The sequence below is a fragment of the Dendropsophus ebraccatus genome, chromosome 1 (genome assembly GCF_027789765.1).
Source record: "Dendropsophus ebraccatus isolate aDenEbr1 chromosome 1, aDenEbr1.pat, whole genome shotgun sequence".
Lineage (NCBI taxonomy): Eukaryota > Metazoa > Chordata > Amphibia > Anura > Hylidae > Dendropsophus > Dendropsophus ebraccatus.
Window position 1 is genome coordinate 120,535,375 of NC_091454.1, and position 13,189 is coordinate 120,548,563.

Below are 13,189 nucleotides of genomic sequence, written 5' to 3' on the forward strand. Positions count from 1 at the left end.
CCTGCACAGCTCTGGGAGTCGGTCGTGACATCACCATTTTACCAGTAAATGAAGCCTTGATGCAGTAGTAAGTGCAGTAAAAAAAACACTTTATAAGAATTTCCTGTAATAAGTGTATATTGGTAATTTGTATAACTTTTGGGGGGCAATACAATACTTTAATAAAAATTTTTGTCTGACTTCTCCTTCAAGATCGAGCGGGAAAGTTGGGGGCTGGGCCTAATGTAAGACTGACATATGAGTAGGCTGGTCTTCATAAATGTCCCCCTGAAAATTTATAGTCATGCACAAAATACAGCAGCTGTGTCTCCCAATACCCTCATAAACGTCCATGCTCAAGTTTGTTTGATGCGCACCTTCAACAATAGCTGGAGAGCCAGTATGTGTGTGTGTGTGTGTGTGTGTGTATATATATATATATATGTGTGTGTGTCAGTTTGGTTTGTGTATATATGTATATGTCAGTGTATATGTATGTATATGTCAGTGTGTGTATGTATGCATGTATATATGTGTATATATATGTGTGTGTGTGTTAGTGCTGTGTATATTTGTGTGTTTATATCTCAGTGTGTGTGTTCTTGAGGTGGTCACCACTATAGGCAGTGTGGTAATGCGGTAACCATAAACACTTCCGTATGCACATGAAGAGTTATCGAGGGAGATAGCTGTTGCCAACTTTAACCCCATGCACTGGGGGGGGGGGCAAATATAAACTAAAGATGCTTATAAAAGCGGCTATGATAGAATGGACCCCGATTCTAATATATATATATATATATATATATATATATATATATATATATATATATATGATCCTATGATTAATTTTTACACTCCTGCACCAAACCATTATTTTTAAAAGTGACTGATCAATTTTTGATATCTGCAACAGGTTTAAAGAGGTTGTCCTGGAAAAAACTTTGATAGCCTATGCACAAGCTGTTTGGTGCCCACACTATCCAGAGAATGGAGTAGAAAACAGTTGGTGCCTTACAGTGTATAGAAGCAGCAGCAGCAGAGCTGGGGTACTGCAGTCTCGGCTTCTATTAAAGGGGTTGTTCACCAATTTTTTTTTCTTTCAAATCAACTGGTGCAATAAAGTGCCAGAGATTTGTAATTCACTTCTATTAAAAAATCTTAAGTCTTCCAGTACTTATCAGCTGCTGTGTGTCCTGCAGGAAGTGGTGTTTTCTTTCCTGTCTGACACAGTGCTCTCTGTTGCCTCCTCTGTCCATGGCAGTTACTGTCCAGAGCAGCAGCAAATCCCCATAGAAAACCTCTCCTGCTCTCCAGACTGGAAATAATACAACTTCCTGTTGGGCATACAGCAGCTGATAAGTACTGGAAGGCTTAAGATTTTTTAATAGAAGTAAATTACAAATCTCTGGCACTTTATGGCAGCAGTTGATTTGAAAGAAATCAACCCCTTTAAAGTAAAATAGGAGCTAAGGCTGCAGTGCCAATCCTGTAGATATGTTATCAGTAATCTAGAAAACTCCATTGATATCCCGTTATCACAAAGTATAGGAATTGCTGTGGTGAATATAGTAAATGTGAAACAGTAGTAAAATGCTGTTTATCACTACCTCCTAACATGACAAGTTCTGCAGTGCATGAAAACTTTAGTAGAATTAAAGCTGCCAAATCTTGAGTACTTACCCTTCTAACAGCCATTCCCGATGAATGTTTTACAGGCTGAGCTATCAAGTGTTTAATGTAGACATAATAAAACTTTTATTGTTTTAGAAGATCTCAAGAACAGTTTTTTTTATAGTTTTATGGTTAAAGAAAGGAGATTTGGTACACTGTTTTAGGGGGAAAACATGCATAGACAAATGGTTAATGTTCTTTTTTTATTGAACAGCATTACAAAATCACATGGGGTTTAATGCTGGTACCCTGTGTAGCAAAGCCAGCATGGACTAAAACATGTGAGCCATTGACTTAAAAACACTGAAAAGCAGTAGCAGGATTGTTTACAACTGCATAGTTCTTTAGTCTGGGACTGTGTTATCTGGGGTACATTTTGCCTGTGTTTTGGACCTAAAGGGCAAAAACTATTTTACATCCCATATCACATGCCAAAACTTCTACTTCACAAAGGCTCATTGTGATCCAAAATGTCGTATGTATGCTTGACTGCTCGATAAAGACTTTAAGATTTCATCACGTGGATGTTGTTTGACACTCTTTCATCTGTATCTGTATTGTGAGTGTTCCAGCACGCATCTATAACTTTGCTCACCATAGGGAACATTTGGTGCTGCTGACTCTCACTTCTGTTATGCCAAAATCCCTCTCAAAATACTCCAAAAGAAGTCCGATAAAATTAAAAGAGAAGTCACATGAAACAAAAAGAAAGGACAGAAAGGCAGGGGGTGCGAGAACATAATAAACAGTGTATACTTACCGATCCCCATGCCCCCGTAGCACCACTTCTGGGTCTCTGACCACCGCCGGCTGTCATTTTCTTTTGGCATGTAACGCACCCGGCTCCTCCAGCTGCAAAGTCATGGCCCCGCTGATGGATTGCCCGCTCAGCCAGTCAGTGACTGTGGCGGTATCCTGCCCCAGTCACTGATTGGCTGAACAGGCAATCCATCACCAGGGTACGTGACGCAGCTGGAGCGGCTTCAGGGGGCTGGCGGCTGACAGCACGACCAGGCAGCTGCACTACAGAGCATGGGGATCTGTATAACAGCCATAATTTACAGCCATAAGTTGTGTAACTATGAGGGAACTAAGCAATTGAACTCAAAATGACTGTTTTATGGTCCAAAAACTGAGATAACTTGCCTTACAGTAGACAGAACCAAAACTGACTTACTTTTGTTCTGCATTATTATGAAACCTTGGGTTGGGTTTTCCTTTCAGACAGCTCATATTTACTCATATTACTGCATTTATCTATTAATTCTATACTGATTTCATTTTCACAAGCGTTTAGAAAGAGGTGACATGGATGATTTGGGAAATGACAGTTCGTCTGCTATGAGGGAAGGTGAAGATGATATTTCACAACTACCACAGAGGGCTCTTTTTAAGGTACAGTCCTATTTTAATGCGTTCTTTACTGTCTAAAATGATAATAATTAGATTGAAATTGACATTGCTTTACAATCTGCAGAATGTCTGACTCAGAATTATACTTATTATACTTAATTAAACATATATTATTAAATATGGCAAATGGATGTGGACCTTTTACCTGTTGTCTTACAGTCAGTGCTGTGTGTAAACCATATTTTTAACTTGATTCTCTAATATACTGCAATCAACGGCATACAAACAAATTAGCATTCGTCGTTGGCTGACCTCTAGCCCTTTTACATAGAGCAATTACTGGCTGAGTCAGTTGTTAGGAAGTCTCCCCCCAAGTGCCAGTCACTGTACTAGTTGCCCATTAAGTCCAGAATTCAGTTCCAACTCCTCACCCATAAAGCTCTCCACAACTCTACCACTCCATAATCTCCTCCCTTATCTCCACCTACCATCCTCCACATGCTCTATGTTCTGCTACTGATCTTACACTAACATCTTCCACAATCAGAACCTCTCACTCCCACCTCCAATACTTTACTTGTGCTGCACCAGTAACGCTTTACCCAAAGACCTGTAACTCATTCCCAACAGTCACAGTTTCAAACCTGCCCCAAAGACTGATCTCTCCAGGCACGCTCATGACATTCCCTCTCCCCTTCTGCTGTCTCTTCACCTTTTACTCTATATCTCCAACGGTTCCATGCACACCATACCTGTACTGGCTCACCAAACACTTACAGACACTTTCTGATTCTATGTACAATGGCTGGACCATTTGCAAATAAAGCACTTACTGGCTCGTGTGTCGCCCCAGTCCTCCTAGTTTGTAAGCTCTTGCAAAACAGCACACAGGTTATGTCTTGACACACAATGCAGAATTGTTCAGCCTATCACATCGATTGCTGTTTCGGGGAGAGCTGTGGAGAACAGCAGTCATTTTCTCTGAATCATGTCAATATCCTCGTTGATCCTTTTCATGTTAGTGCATATTGCCAAGGTGATGAAAAGCTACTCTAAATTTCCCCTTCCAGCATAAGCAAGGTTAGGATAAACAGCCACCTCACTTTGTGTCTTAACGGGTTCACTGTTTTCCTGATAAGATGCCACAAGAGGAGTTGTGGTGTAGTGTTTGTGCTGCGCTCTCATACACCTCACCACTCCTCCCTCTTCTACTTAGAATAATCTGTGCTGGCTGGTCTCCTGTTCCGCACATGTGCCACTGATGTCATTGATGACGGCGAATGTTGGAAGCGCATGTGGAATGGGAAGACTGACATCAGTGGCTCATGCATGGACTGGGCACACAGTGCAGGATCTGCCTCAGGCACCACAAAAGTTAGAATTGGCCCTGGACTGGAGGTCACTTTCTTAATGTAACTCTATAAGATTCACTAAGTATCCCATAGACTTACATTGGGAGAGTTTCTTTGGTTCCTGACAGCAAGCGCTGTGTCAAACAGCATTGCAGTGTGGACCAGAGCTGACGTCAGTACTGTTAGGAAAATGAAGCACCCAAAAAGAGGTGAACCAGGGCAGCCATATAGCCTCTGCAATAACTTGGATGGTAAAATACAATTTTTGCTAGAGTGCCAATGTAAAAACAGAACATTTTCCATCCTTTTTTTCCTACAAAAAACAAAACAGAATGTAACTAGTGACCAAAAATTAACAATTAACATACAGTACAAAAGCCTAAATGTATCAATTAATACAGAGACAAAAAAGTATCTGACAGCAACTATTCATAGCTCATTCTAGGTAACAAAACATGTGCTATGCTTGGTTGCTGTCTGTCTGCGACAAAAATCAGACACATTGTTGTCTCCAACAGATTGATAAATGTGGGCCAATGTATCTCAGAATCGCATGGATAAGTACAATATTCCACAGTTATTATCACATAAAGTGATATATACTGTACAGATTTATACAATGGCCAAAATCTGCCCATTCCTGACAGAGTTAAAAGTTACAGAGAAGTTTTGTCACTAGGGAGTTGGTCACTGCTTCTCTTTTAGATGTAAGTTTAGACTATTCAGTGTTGTGTTCTGTCTAAAAATTCTGAGGTTTTGGTTCTATAACATTATATAATTTAGCTGGAATGTATGATCTGGTCTCTTGGATATTTGTACTAGTATATAATTACAGTGATTATATGTAAACATTCATTGAAGAGCTTTAACTTGGAGCTGTTTTTGTAAGTCCATTTAGTGGCCCTAAAATATATATTTAGCTGTTATGTACACAACATACCTAAGACTATACCTATTAGAAAGTTTCTTCCTTTCTAGTTGGAGATTCTTTACTGAATGAAGTTCCATCTTCTCAGAAAATATTACTGAATTGAATTTTACAAATATATTTCAGAGTTATTATCCAAACGGCTCCTCCCTGCTGTGGAGTTATTGGAATCAACTGCAACCCGCCGCCTTTTTTACCCATAGCAATGAAATACATTGCAGCTTCCATTTCTTACACTGCTCTTGAAAAATGAAAGCTGTTCTGTAATTGGTTGTTATGAAGACTTTTTACACTAATGGCATTGAGTAGTAAACAAAAGTTTTGAGCAAACCAGAATACACTTTGCATTTTAGAGTTTTCAAAGTAGCCCGACTTATTAATTTGTTTAGTTCTGCTACAACACCATGCCAGTCTAATATGAGACAGTTTGTATCATGGAATGCTGAAATCGAACAGTAAGAATATCCTAGTAAGATCCTCTGAAATCCTATGACCCAGGGGATTGTGGATTTGTAAAATACTCCATAGTACTCCAGTGTTTATTGCAAGGTGCAGGTAATAACCTGAAATTTAGTTGAAAAACTTCTCATGGACTCCAAATAACTACAAGTCAGACAGGTGGTAACACTTTCAGTAAGCAGATCTTCTCATCTGTTTAGGCTGCGTTCTCACATACCTAGGAACACATGCAGTCAAGACCACCCCCATGTATTACTGACAATGCGAGCCATATAGATACTCCCACCTTCCTTTGGGAAACTGCAAAAACAGTGTTACACATTGCACATCTATTGGGGGACACATGGAAGCATGGTTACAGCTATATGCATTCCTATTTATGTGAGAATGCGATAGTGATAGTAATAAAACAATTAACAAAACATAAATGTTTTCAATTGTACTCCCAAGGATCTCCAATAAGTCAAACTTGATCCTGACAGTTTGAATTCCTTGGCTGAATTCCATTGCTGAAGGTGTCACTTTTTGTTTCCCCCACTATTACAATATCAGACAGAAAGCCACACAATAGCCAATCTCTTAGAAAGCCAAATGAACTAATAGTGTAGGAGTTAGAACTGGTAGCATGCAGACAAATCATCGCTTTAGATGACAGCTATTTAATAGGAACCAATGGGAACCAATAGAATTTGCTGCTAAAGCTACTAGCTGCGCCTGATAGATGTGCTAAAATGCTCCCTTACCATGTCTTCTATAGTAATGTTATCTGCTGAAATGCAGTCTTTTATTCTGGCGAGCAAGGCAGGGAGAGAGCTGGAAATTAGACATCTGGGTGGAGGCCGGGCTGTAACTAGTCTTTGCCTGTCAGCTCACTCTGCCGGGGTGATTGACAGAAAAAAAAATTCTAACGGGCCTCTTCATAAAAAATTATCTTTATAGAAAGTCTATATTTTACACTCTTTGATAAATCTCCCCCAAAGGGTTGAACTTCACTTTACTTTAAATCATTGGAGAATATTAGTGGGGTCTACTTGAATTGTTTGATTACAGCATGGTTTTGTATTTTACTCTTTATAAAGATCTTAACCATAAGTGGTTCAGTCTAAAACCTGTACATTTTAAAATATATAATGTAACACTTGTATATCAAGGAGGTCCCTTATAACACTTATTGCATGTATTTACTATGTTTGTTCTTTTTAGATGCACTGCAAATTTTTCAAGGGCTTGTACATTGTACACAATCTACACTTTAGTTATGTTAGAGGCATTGTGGAAATGTCCTGCTGTGTCTTCTAAAAACACATGTCTCCATAATACAGTTCATATTTATATTGTGGTCAAACAAACACTGCGCTAGCTTTATGTTTTCCATTTTCATCTTTTATATTTTCCATATGCTTTTATAATTAGCTTTGCTGTGTTTTCCTACAGATATTTGGCTTTATGGATTTGATAGATCTAGCAAGGAGTGCTCAAGTTTGCAGATCTTGGAAGATAATAACTCAAAATAGTTCACTCTGGAATAGTGTAAGTAAATTTTTTTTATAAAGCATAGAAAAATAACCACTACTTTATTAAAAAAAAAAAAAAAAAAAACACAGGAAGAAAGAAGCGTACACAGAAAGGAGTGGGAGAAAGGGAAGGATTTTTTTCTTTTTAAAACTGGATCAAAACAAATTTTCTGTAATCCTTTTTATTTTTATGTACATAATCGAGTAATTCAAATTAAAGGAATATTAAATGGGTTCTTCAATTTCAGATATTTATGGCCTAACCTCAGGATTAACTATCAATATCTAATCAGTAGGATACCAACACCCAGAACCTGCTCTTCAGGTGTCTGGCAGAGCTGTCAACTAGGCATTATACACATGCAGAGAGCCTTGTTTGGTACCTGGCACCATGAGGGGAAAAAAAGGGACAGCACAGTGCACCAGTGAGAAGAAAAGGGACAGCACATTGCACCGATGAGAAGGAAAGGGACAGCACATTGCACCGATCAGAAGGAAAGTGACAGCACAGTGCACCGATCAGAAGGAAAGGGACAGCACAATGCACCCCTGAGAAGGAAAGTGACGGCACAGTGCACCAATGCGAAGGAAAGTGAAGGCACAGTGCACCAATGAGAAGGAAAGGGACATCACAGTGCACCAATGCGAAGGAAAGTGAAGGCACAGTGCACCGATGAGAAGGAAAGGGACAGCACAGTGCACCAAAGAGAAGGAAAGTGAAGGCACAGTGCACCGATGAGAAGAAAAGAGACAGCACAGTGCACCAGTGCGAAGGAAAGAGACGGCACAGTGCAACACTGAGAGGAAAAGTGACGGCACAGTGCACCGATGAGAAGGAAAGGGACAGCACAGTGCACCGATGAGAAGGAAAGGGACAGCACAGTACACCGATGCAAAGGAAAGGCACAGCACAGTGCACCAATGAGAAGGAAAGTGAAGGCACAGTGCACCGATGAGAAGGAAAGGGACAGCACAGTGCACCAATGCGAAGGAAAGGGACAGCACAGTGCACCAATGCGAAGGAAAGGGACAGCACAGTGCACCGATAAGAAGAAAAGAGACAGACGTAGCTAATTATATCCACACGCACTGGAGGATTGAGATACCATTCTCCCCTCAGGCCTATCTCTTTCATCAACTAAGACCCCCAGAGGAAGAGGGCTCAGTGAAGGTCCCAGGCATAGTCCACATAGTCATACATGTAGCGCTCCGATGTCTCTTTCAGGAGTGGCTGACGAACAGGGTCCCGGAAGTTCCCATGGTAGTTTCTCAGTTAAAACGGTTGTTTGGTATAGACAGGGTGTACGCAGAGAGACACAAACATTCCGGGGTCAAGAGGTTTCTCCAACGCTGGCGATCCTTCTTGGAAACCCATTACAGTACTCAGGACATACACAACATAATGTATCCTTTTAGGTACACTGAATGGTACTGTCAGCAAGATGTGGCGGGCACTCTGGGACGCTTGCGAGTCCCATCGTCGTCCGCAGTAGCTCTCGACCGGGGAGTGGCACCTTGAAATCCTCACGGCCCATTCAATTATTGTTGTACTATGCGGTTTATCTTGCACTGTTATTCCTGCCTCAGGTTGTAAGCCTGTATCTTGAGAGACATTGTTATCCCCATTGCTTCCTTTGTTCTTTGTGTATGTTTAAGTTTATCCTTCCTTTTTAGGGAAGTTTTGTGTGTAAAATCTGAATAAAAATATATTTAAAAAAGAAGAAAAGAGACAGCACAGTGCACCGATGAGAAGTACAGGGACAGCACAGTGCACTGATGAGAAGGAAAGAGACAGCACAGTGCACCGATGAGAAGTACAGGGACAGCACAGTGCACCGATGAGAAGGAAAGGAACAGCACAGTGCACCAACCTTATTGACTGAGCCAAAACACTATCTTCCTCTTTTCTTATTCCTTTTTTTTTGCTTACATGCTTACAAACCCACCTGAAGCTGATCGCTGAAACAATGAGTCAGCACCTCTGAAGACTGGGATACCGATTATCCCTGATTCTGTAATTCAGCTGTGTTTTTATCAATAGGATCATCAGAACTCAGAACTGGCTGAATACCACCACTTCATAATGTATATATTCAATGCTGTTTTAACTATATGGTTTTTTTTCTATGAAACATCACTGGAGCTCTTTTAAATGAGAATTGTCTCTCCACACTTCGACACCATTGGCACTGATTGGTCATTGTCAGAGTGTGTATGTACATAGCCTTCTGACAAGGGTATTGGTAACACCCACTCTTCAATAAATGTATACATTTACAGGAGTAATAACAAAGGATTGCCACAATACAGAGTTATGAGAAAATATGTGTTAAAATTGGCAATTGGCAAAAAATACAAGTATTTATTGAAATAAACATTTCAATTGTCCCCCATCTAAAAATGTCCCCCATTGTGGCTAGGCAAATCTACTGTAGATTCTTCAAATAACTTGTAGAATGTAGAGCTTGTCAGAGTGGTGGTAGGTCTATACAGCATAATCAAAGGGGATTCCCCTTTAGACAACAGGGGAATTCCCCACAATCAGCCCTGGGAACCTTGAAAGGACCCCAGGGCCGTCTGTTCAGTGTGCCAGCTGCTATGGCACATTCTAAACAGGAGATTCACAGCCAATAACAATATATTTAAATGGACACACAAACAATACAGCAATCGGTTCTTCAGCCTGGTCATTCGATTAGTTGTGCCGTGTAAAGTGAGCAAGCACTACAAATGAGCGTGGATCTCGCAGAATGGTGCTTGTTGGGGACCATTCTGGGCCACATAGCGGGCCGTGTAAAAGGACCCCCAGTGTAGCTCCAGCAGCAGCCTGTATTAAAGTGACACTAGGTATATTTTATTAGCATACAGAAGTATGCTTATACATTATAACTATAAGGGTATACGCAGCACACCGTATACGCAGCAAATACGCAGCAAATACGCAGCAGATGTGATGGTGAAGATTTGATGCTGTGTTCAGTTATTTAGATCTAATCTGCTGCGTATTTGCTGCATATTTGCTGCGTAATCCCTAGTAATCCCTTATTATGATAAAGATCTAAAAATGTAATAAAAATGTATAAAGTAAAAAAGTCTGAAAAATAAAATAAAGTGATATAGTATTAAAAGCACATTTTATGTTGCATGCATAAAAAAACATCTTTAATAACCTTTAGAATTAGTTTAACAGGTTAGTTTTAATGTTTACCATGAACCATATAAAAAATAACTGAAAGTAAGATTTGGCTGCTGAAACACAAGGAGGCAAAAACTGAAATAATTAGCTGCTTATTAAGGCCTTTTAATGACTGGTCATTAAAGGGTTAAACCTACCACATGTGCGTGTAAACATACCCTGAAGGATACCATACCTTACTGTGTGCATTTTATGTACATTACATTTAATGACATCTTAGTGCTTGCCTGGTATATTTAAAAAGTGTTGAACATTTCTTTTTCTTTTTTTTAATTCTGTGTTTAATAAAAGTCAGGTTATGTTCACACACAGTAAAGTAAAAACAAAATATGACCGCAAAATAGGTATAAACTGCGGTCGTATTTGGAATCTAGTAATGTGCTACATTACCTCTTCATGACTGAAAGTTATTGATGCACGGATGTCCAGTTCACCATGGAGTAGTGCTCTCCTTCTCGCCTTCAATGAGCCATAACGCTTTTAATTTTCCACATACAGGGCTGTTGTGGATGTCATTTTTCACGCCATGATCTTTTCTTTTTATTGGTATTATATTGATGTAAAAGAAAAATTTTGATTGCTATTTGCTACAAAATCCTCAGCAATCCTGGTGTCAGCAATCCTGGTGTTCTTTCCCCCTCCTTTCATTTATGCCGTTCACCATGCCAATATTGTTCATGTCGGCTGATCGTTGAAGTTGTTTGTCTTTCAACATGTTTAAAGACAAACGACTTATATAGCAGCGATCTGCAGCCGCCGCTCAGGGCAATAGGAGCGGCGGCAGCAGACTGCCACTTTATCCTATGGGCTGCCCGGACGATCAGCGATTCCCCAGGCAGCCCCCCGTAGTTTCCCCTGGCCCTCCCCAGACTCACACGCCCGTGTAATAGCGGCGGCAGCAGCGAGCGGGAAACGAGGAGCAAATGAGCGCTGACAGCGCTCGTTTGCTCCTCACTGTCGGCCTGTGTAATAGGGCCTGGAGAGAGGCTCTACAAAACATTAAGATAATATTGTAATGATGAGCAGAGAATATATGATGAATTTGAGTGGGAAAATTGTGGGAAAAGAGAAAGGGTGCGTTAACACAGAGAGATTTATCTGACAGATTTTTAAGCCAAAGCCAGGAACTGACTATAAACAGGGAACAGGCCATAAAGGTAAGACTACGATCTCTCCTCTTTTCAAATCCATTTCTGGCTTTGGCTTTAAAAATCTGTCAGATAAATCTTTCTGTGTAAACGCACCCAAAGGCTAAGACACCAATATTTTGAAATAAAATAGATAATTCAGAAGCTCCTCCATCCTGTAAATGTAGTATATTTCCTTGAACCAAGAGGTTATGAGGTATGGAAGTAGATCTCTAAATGTTCAACATTCTTTTTATTTGTTCGTAGATTGATTTCTCCTCAGTAAGACATCGCATTCAAGACAAATTTGTCATCAGCATCTTACGGAAGTGTCGTCCTTATGTCATACGTTTAAATTTCCGCAAGTGTTCCACACTACACTGGTCGACCTTTAAAGGCATAGGTAGGAGTATTTTTATTGACATTTTTACAGATGAAAAGCTATCAAGAAATTGTTATAATACACTCAGGTGTGAAAGCACCCTTACTTCACTTAAAGGAGAAGTCCGGCCAAAATTAATTTTTGATATGTTATTACTTACGGAAAGTTATAAAAATTTCTAATGTACATTAATTATGGGAAATGGGGAAAAAAATTTATCGCACTGGAAGCCTTCAGGCTAAGTCACTCACTATTGGGTCTCCACTGACCCTCCAATACCAATATCAGAAAAAATTAGTGAGAGTATATACATGTAACGAAGGTACCTGAGTGTCATAGGATAGTAATCCTCTTGTTGAGCGGGATACCCGTGTAGAAAAGAATCCAAACACTGGTGCTGCAATCCAATTTGGAAGGAGGATGAGGAAGGAGGAGCTTTATCCTCCGAAACGTCCGCAGGACACCAGGTGGACGCTTGGGTGTGTGGATCAGCCGGTGAGCTGAAGTGTACTGAGTATATTGCCAAAAAATAAAGCAGCAAATTGGATTGCAGCACCAGTGTTTGGATTCTTTTCTACACGGGTATCCCGCTCAACAAGAGGATTACTATCCTATGACACTCAGGTACCTTCGTTACATGTATATACTCTCACTAATTTTTTCTGATATTGGAATTATGGGAAATGCACATATAGGGCTATTTCCCTTAATTTAGTACATCAGGAAGTGTTAGAATTCTCTCAGATACAGTGACGTCACGGCGAAAGGTGTAATTCCTATGGAGTGTCCATCAGGGGGCGCTCTATATGCAGAAGTCTATGGGACTTTATTGTTTCTATGGATTTCTATGTAAAGTAATGTAATGTAGTGTACCATATGCTTTATTGAATGAATACATCTATGGAATACTTTGTGGAGCAAGTGTCCTTGCTCCCCAAAGTATTGCATAAATGTATTCAATCAGTACATTAGGTTTATCACAGTAAGCCCGCCGATCCGCCGCACTCCCGCCGATCCGCCGCCCGCCGATACACTGAACTACTGCTCCCATCATCTGCTCATTGTATGAGCAGGTGATGGGAGTAGTAGCTGGGTTATGGCTAACACTTGCCGGGCGCAGGGGGGAGCCGCTCCTCACACAGGAGCGCTCCCCCCTCCTCCTCCTCCTTCCAGGATACCTTCCCCCTATACCACTGCTGACTCAGCCCTGGGATAGGGGGGAGGT

General features: G+C 40.5%; 1 protein-coding gene across 4 annotated transcripts in view; it reads left to right on the top strand.

Annotated features, from left to right (window-relative positions):
* Nucleotides 1–13,189, top strand: part of FBXL13 (F-box and leucine rich repeat protein 13) — a 150,442-nt gene that overhangs the window by 30,577 nt on the left and 106,676 nt on the right. For all 4 annotated transcript variants that reach the window (XM_069977951.1, XM_069977978.1, XM_069977968.1 and 1 more), the window contains 3 exons: nt 2,944–3,048; nt 7,180–7,275; nt 11,850–11,985. In XM_069977951.1, the coding sequence (XP_069834052.1) occupies nt 2,944–3,048; nt 7,180–7,275; nt 11,850–11,985 (337 nt within the window). The remainder of the gene's footprint in view (nt 1–2,943; nt 3,049–7,179; nt 7,276–11,849; nt 11,986–13,189) is intronic.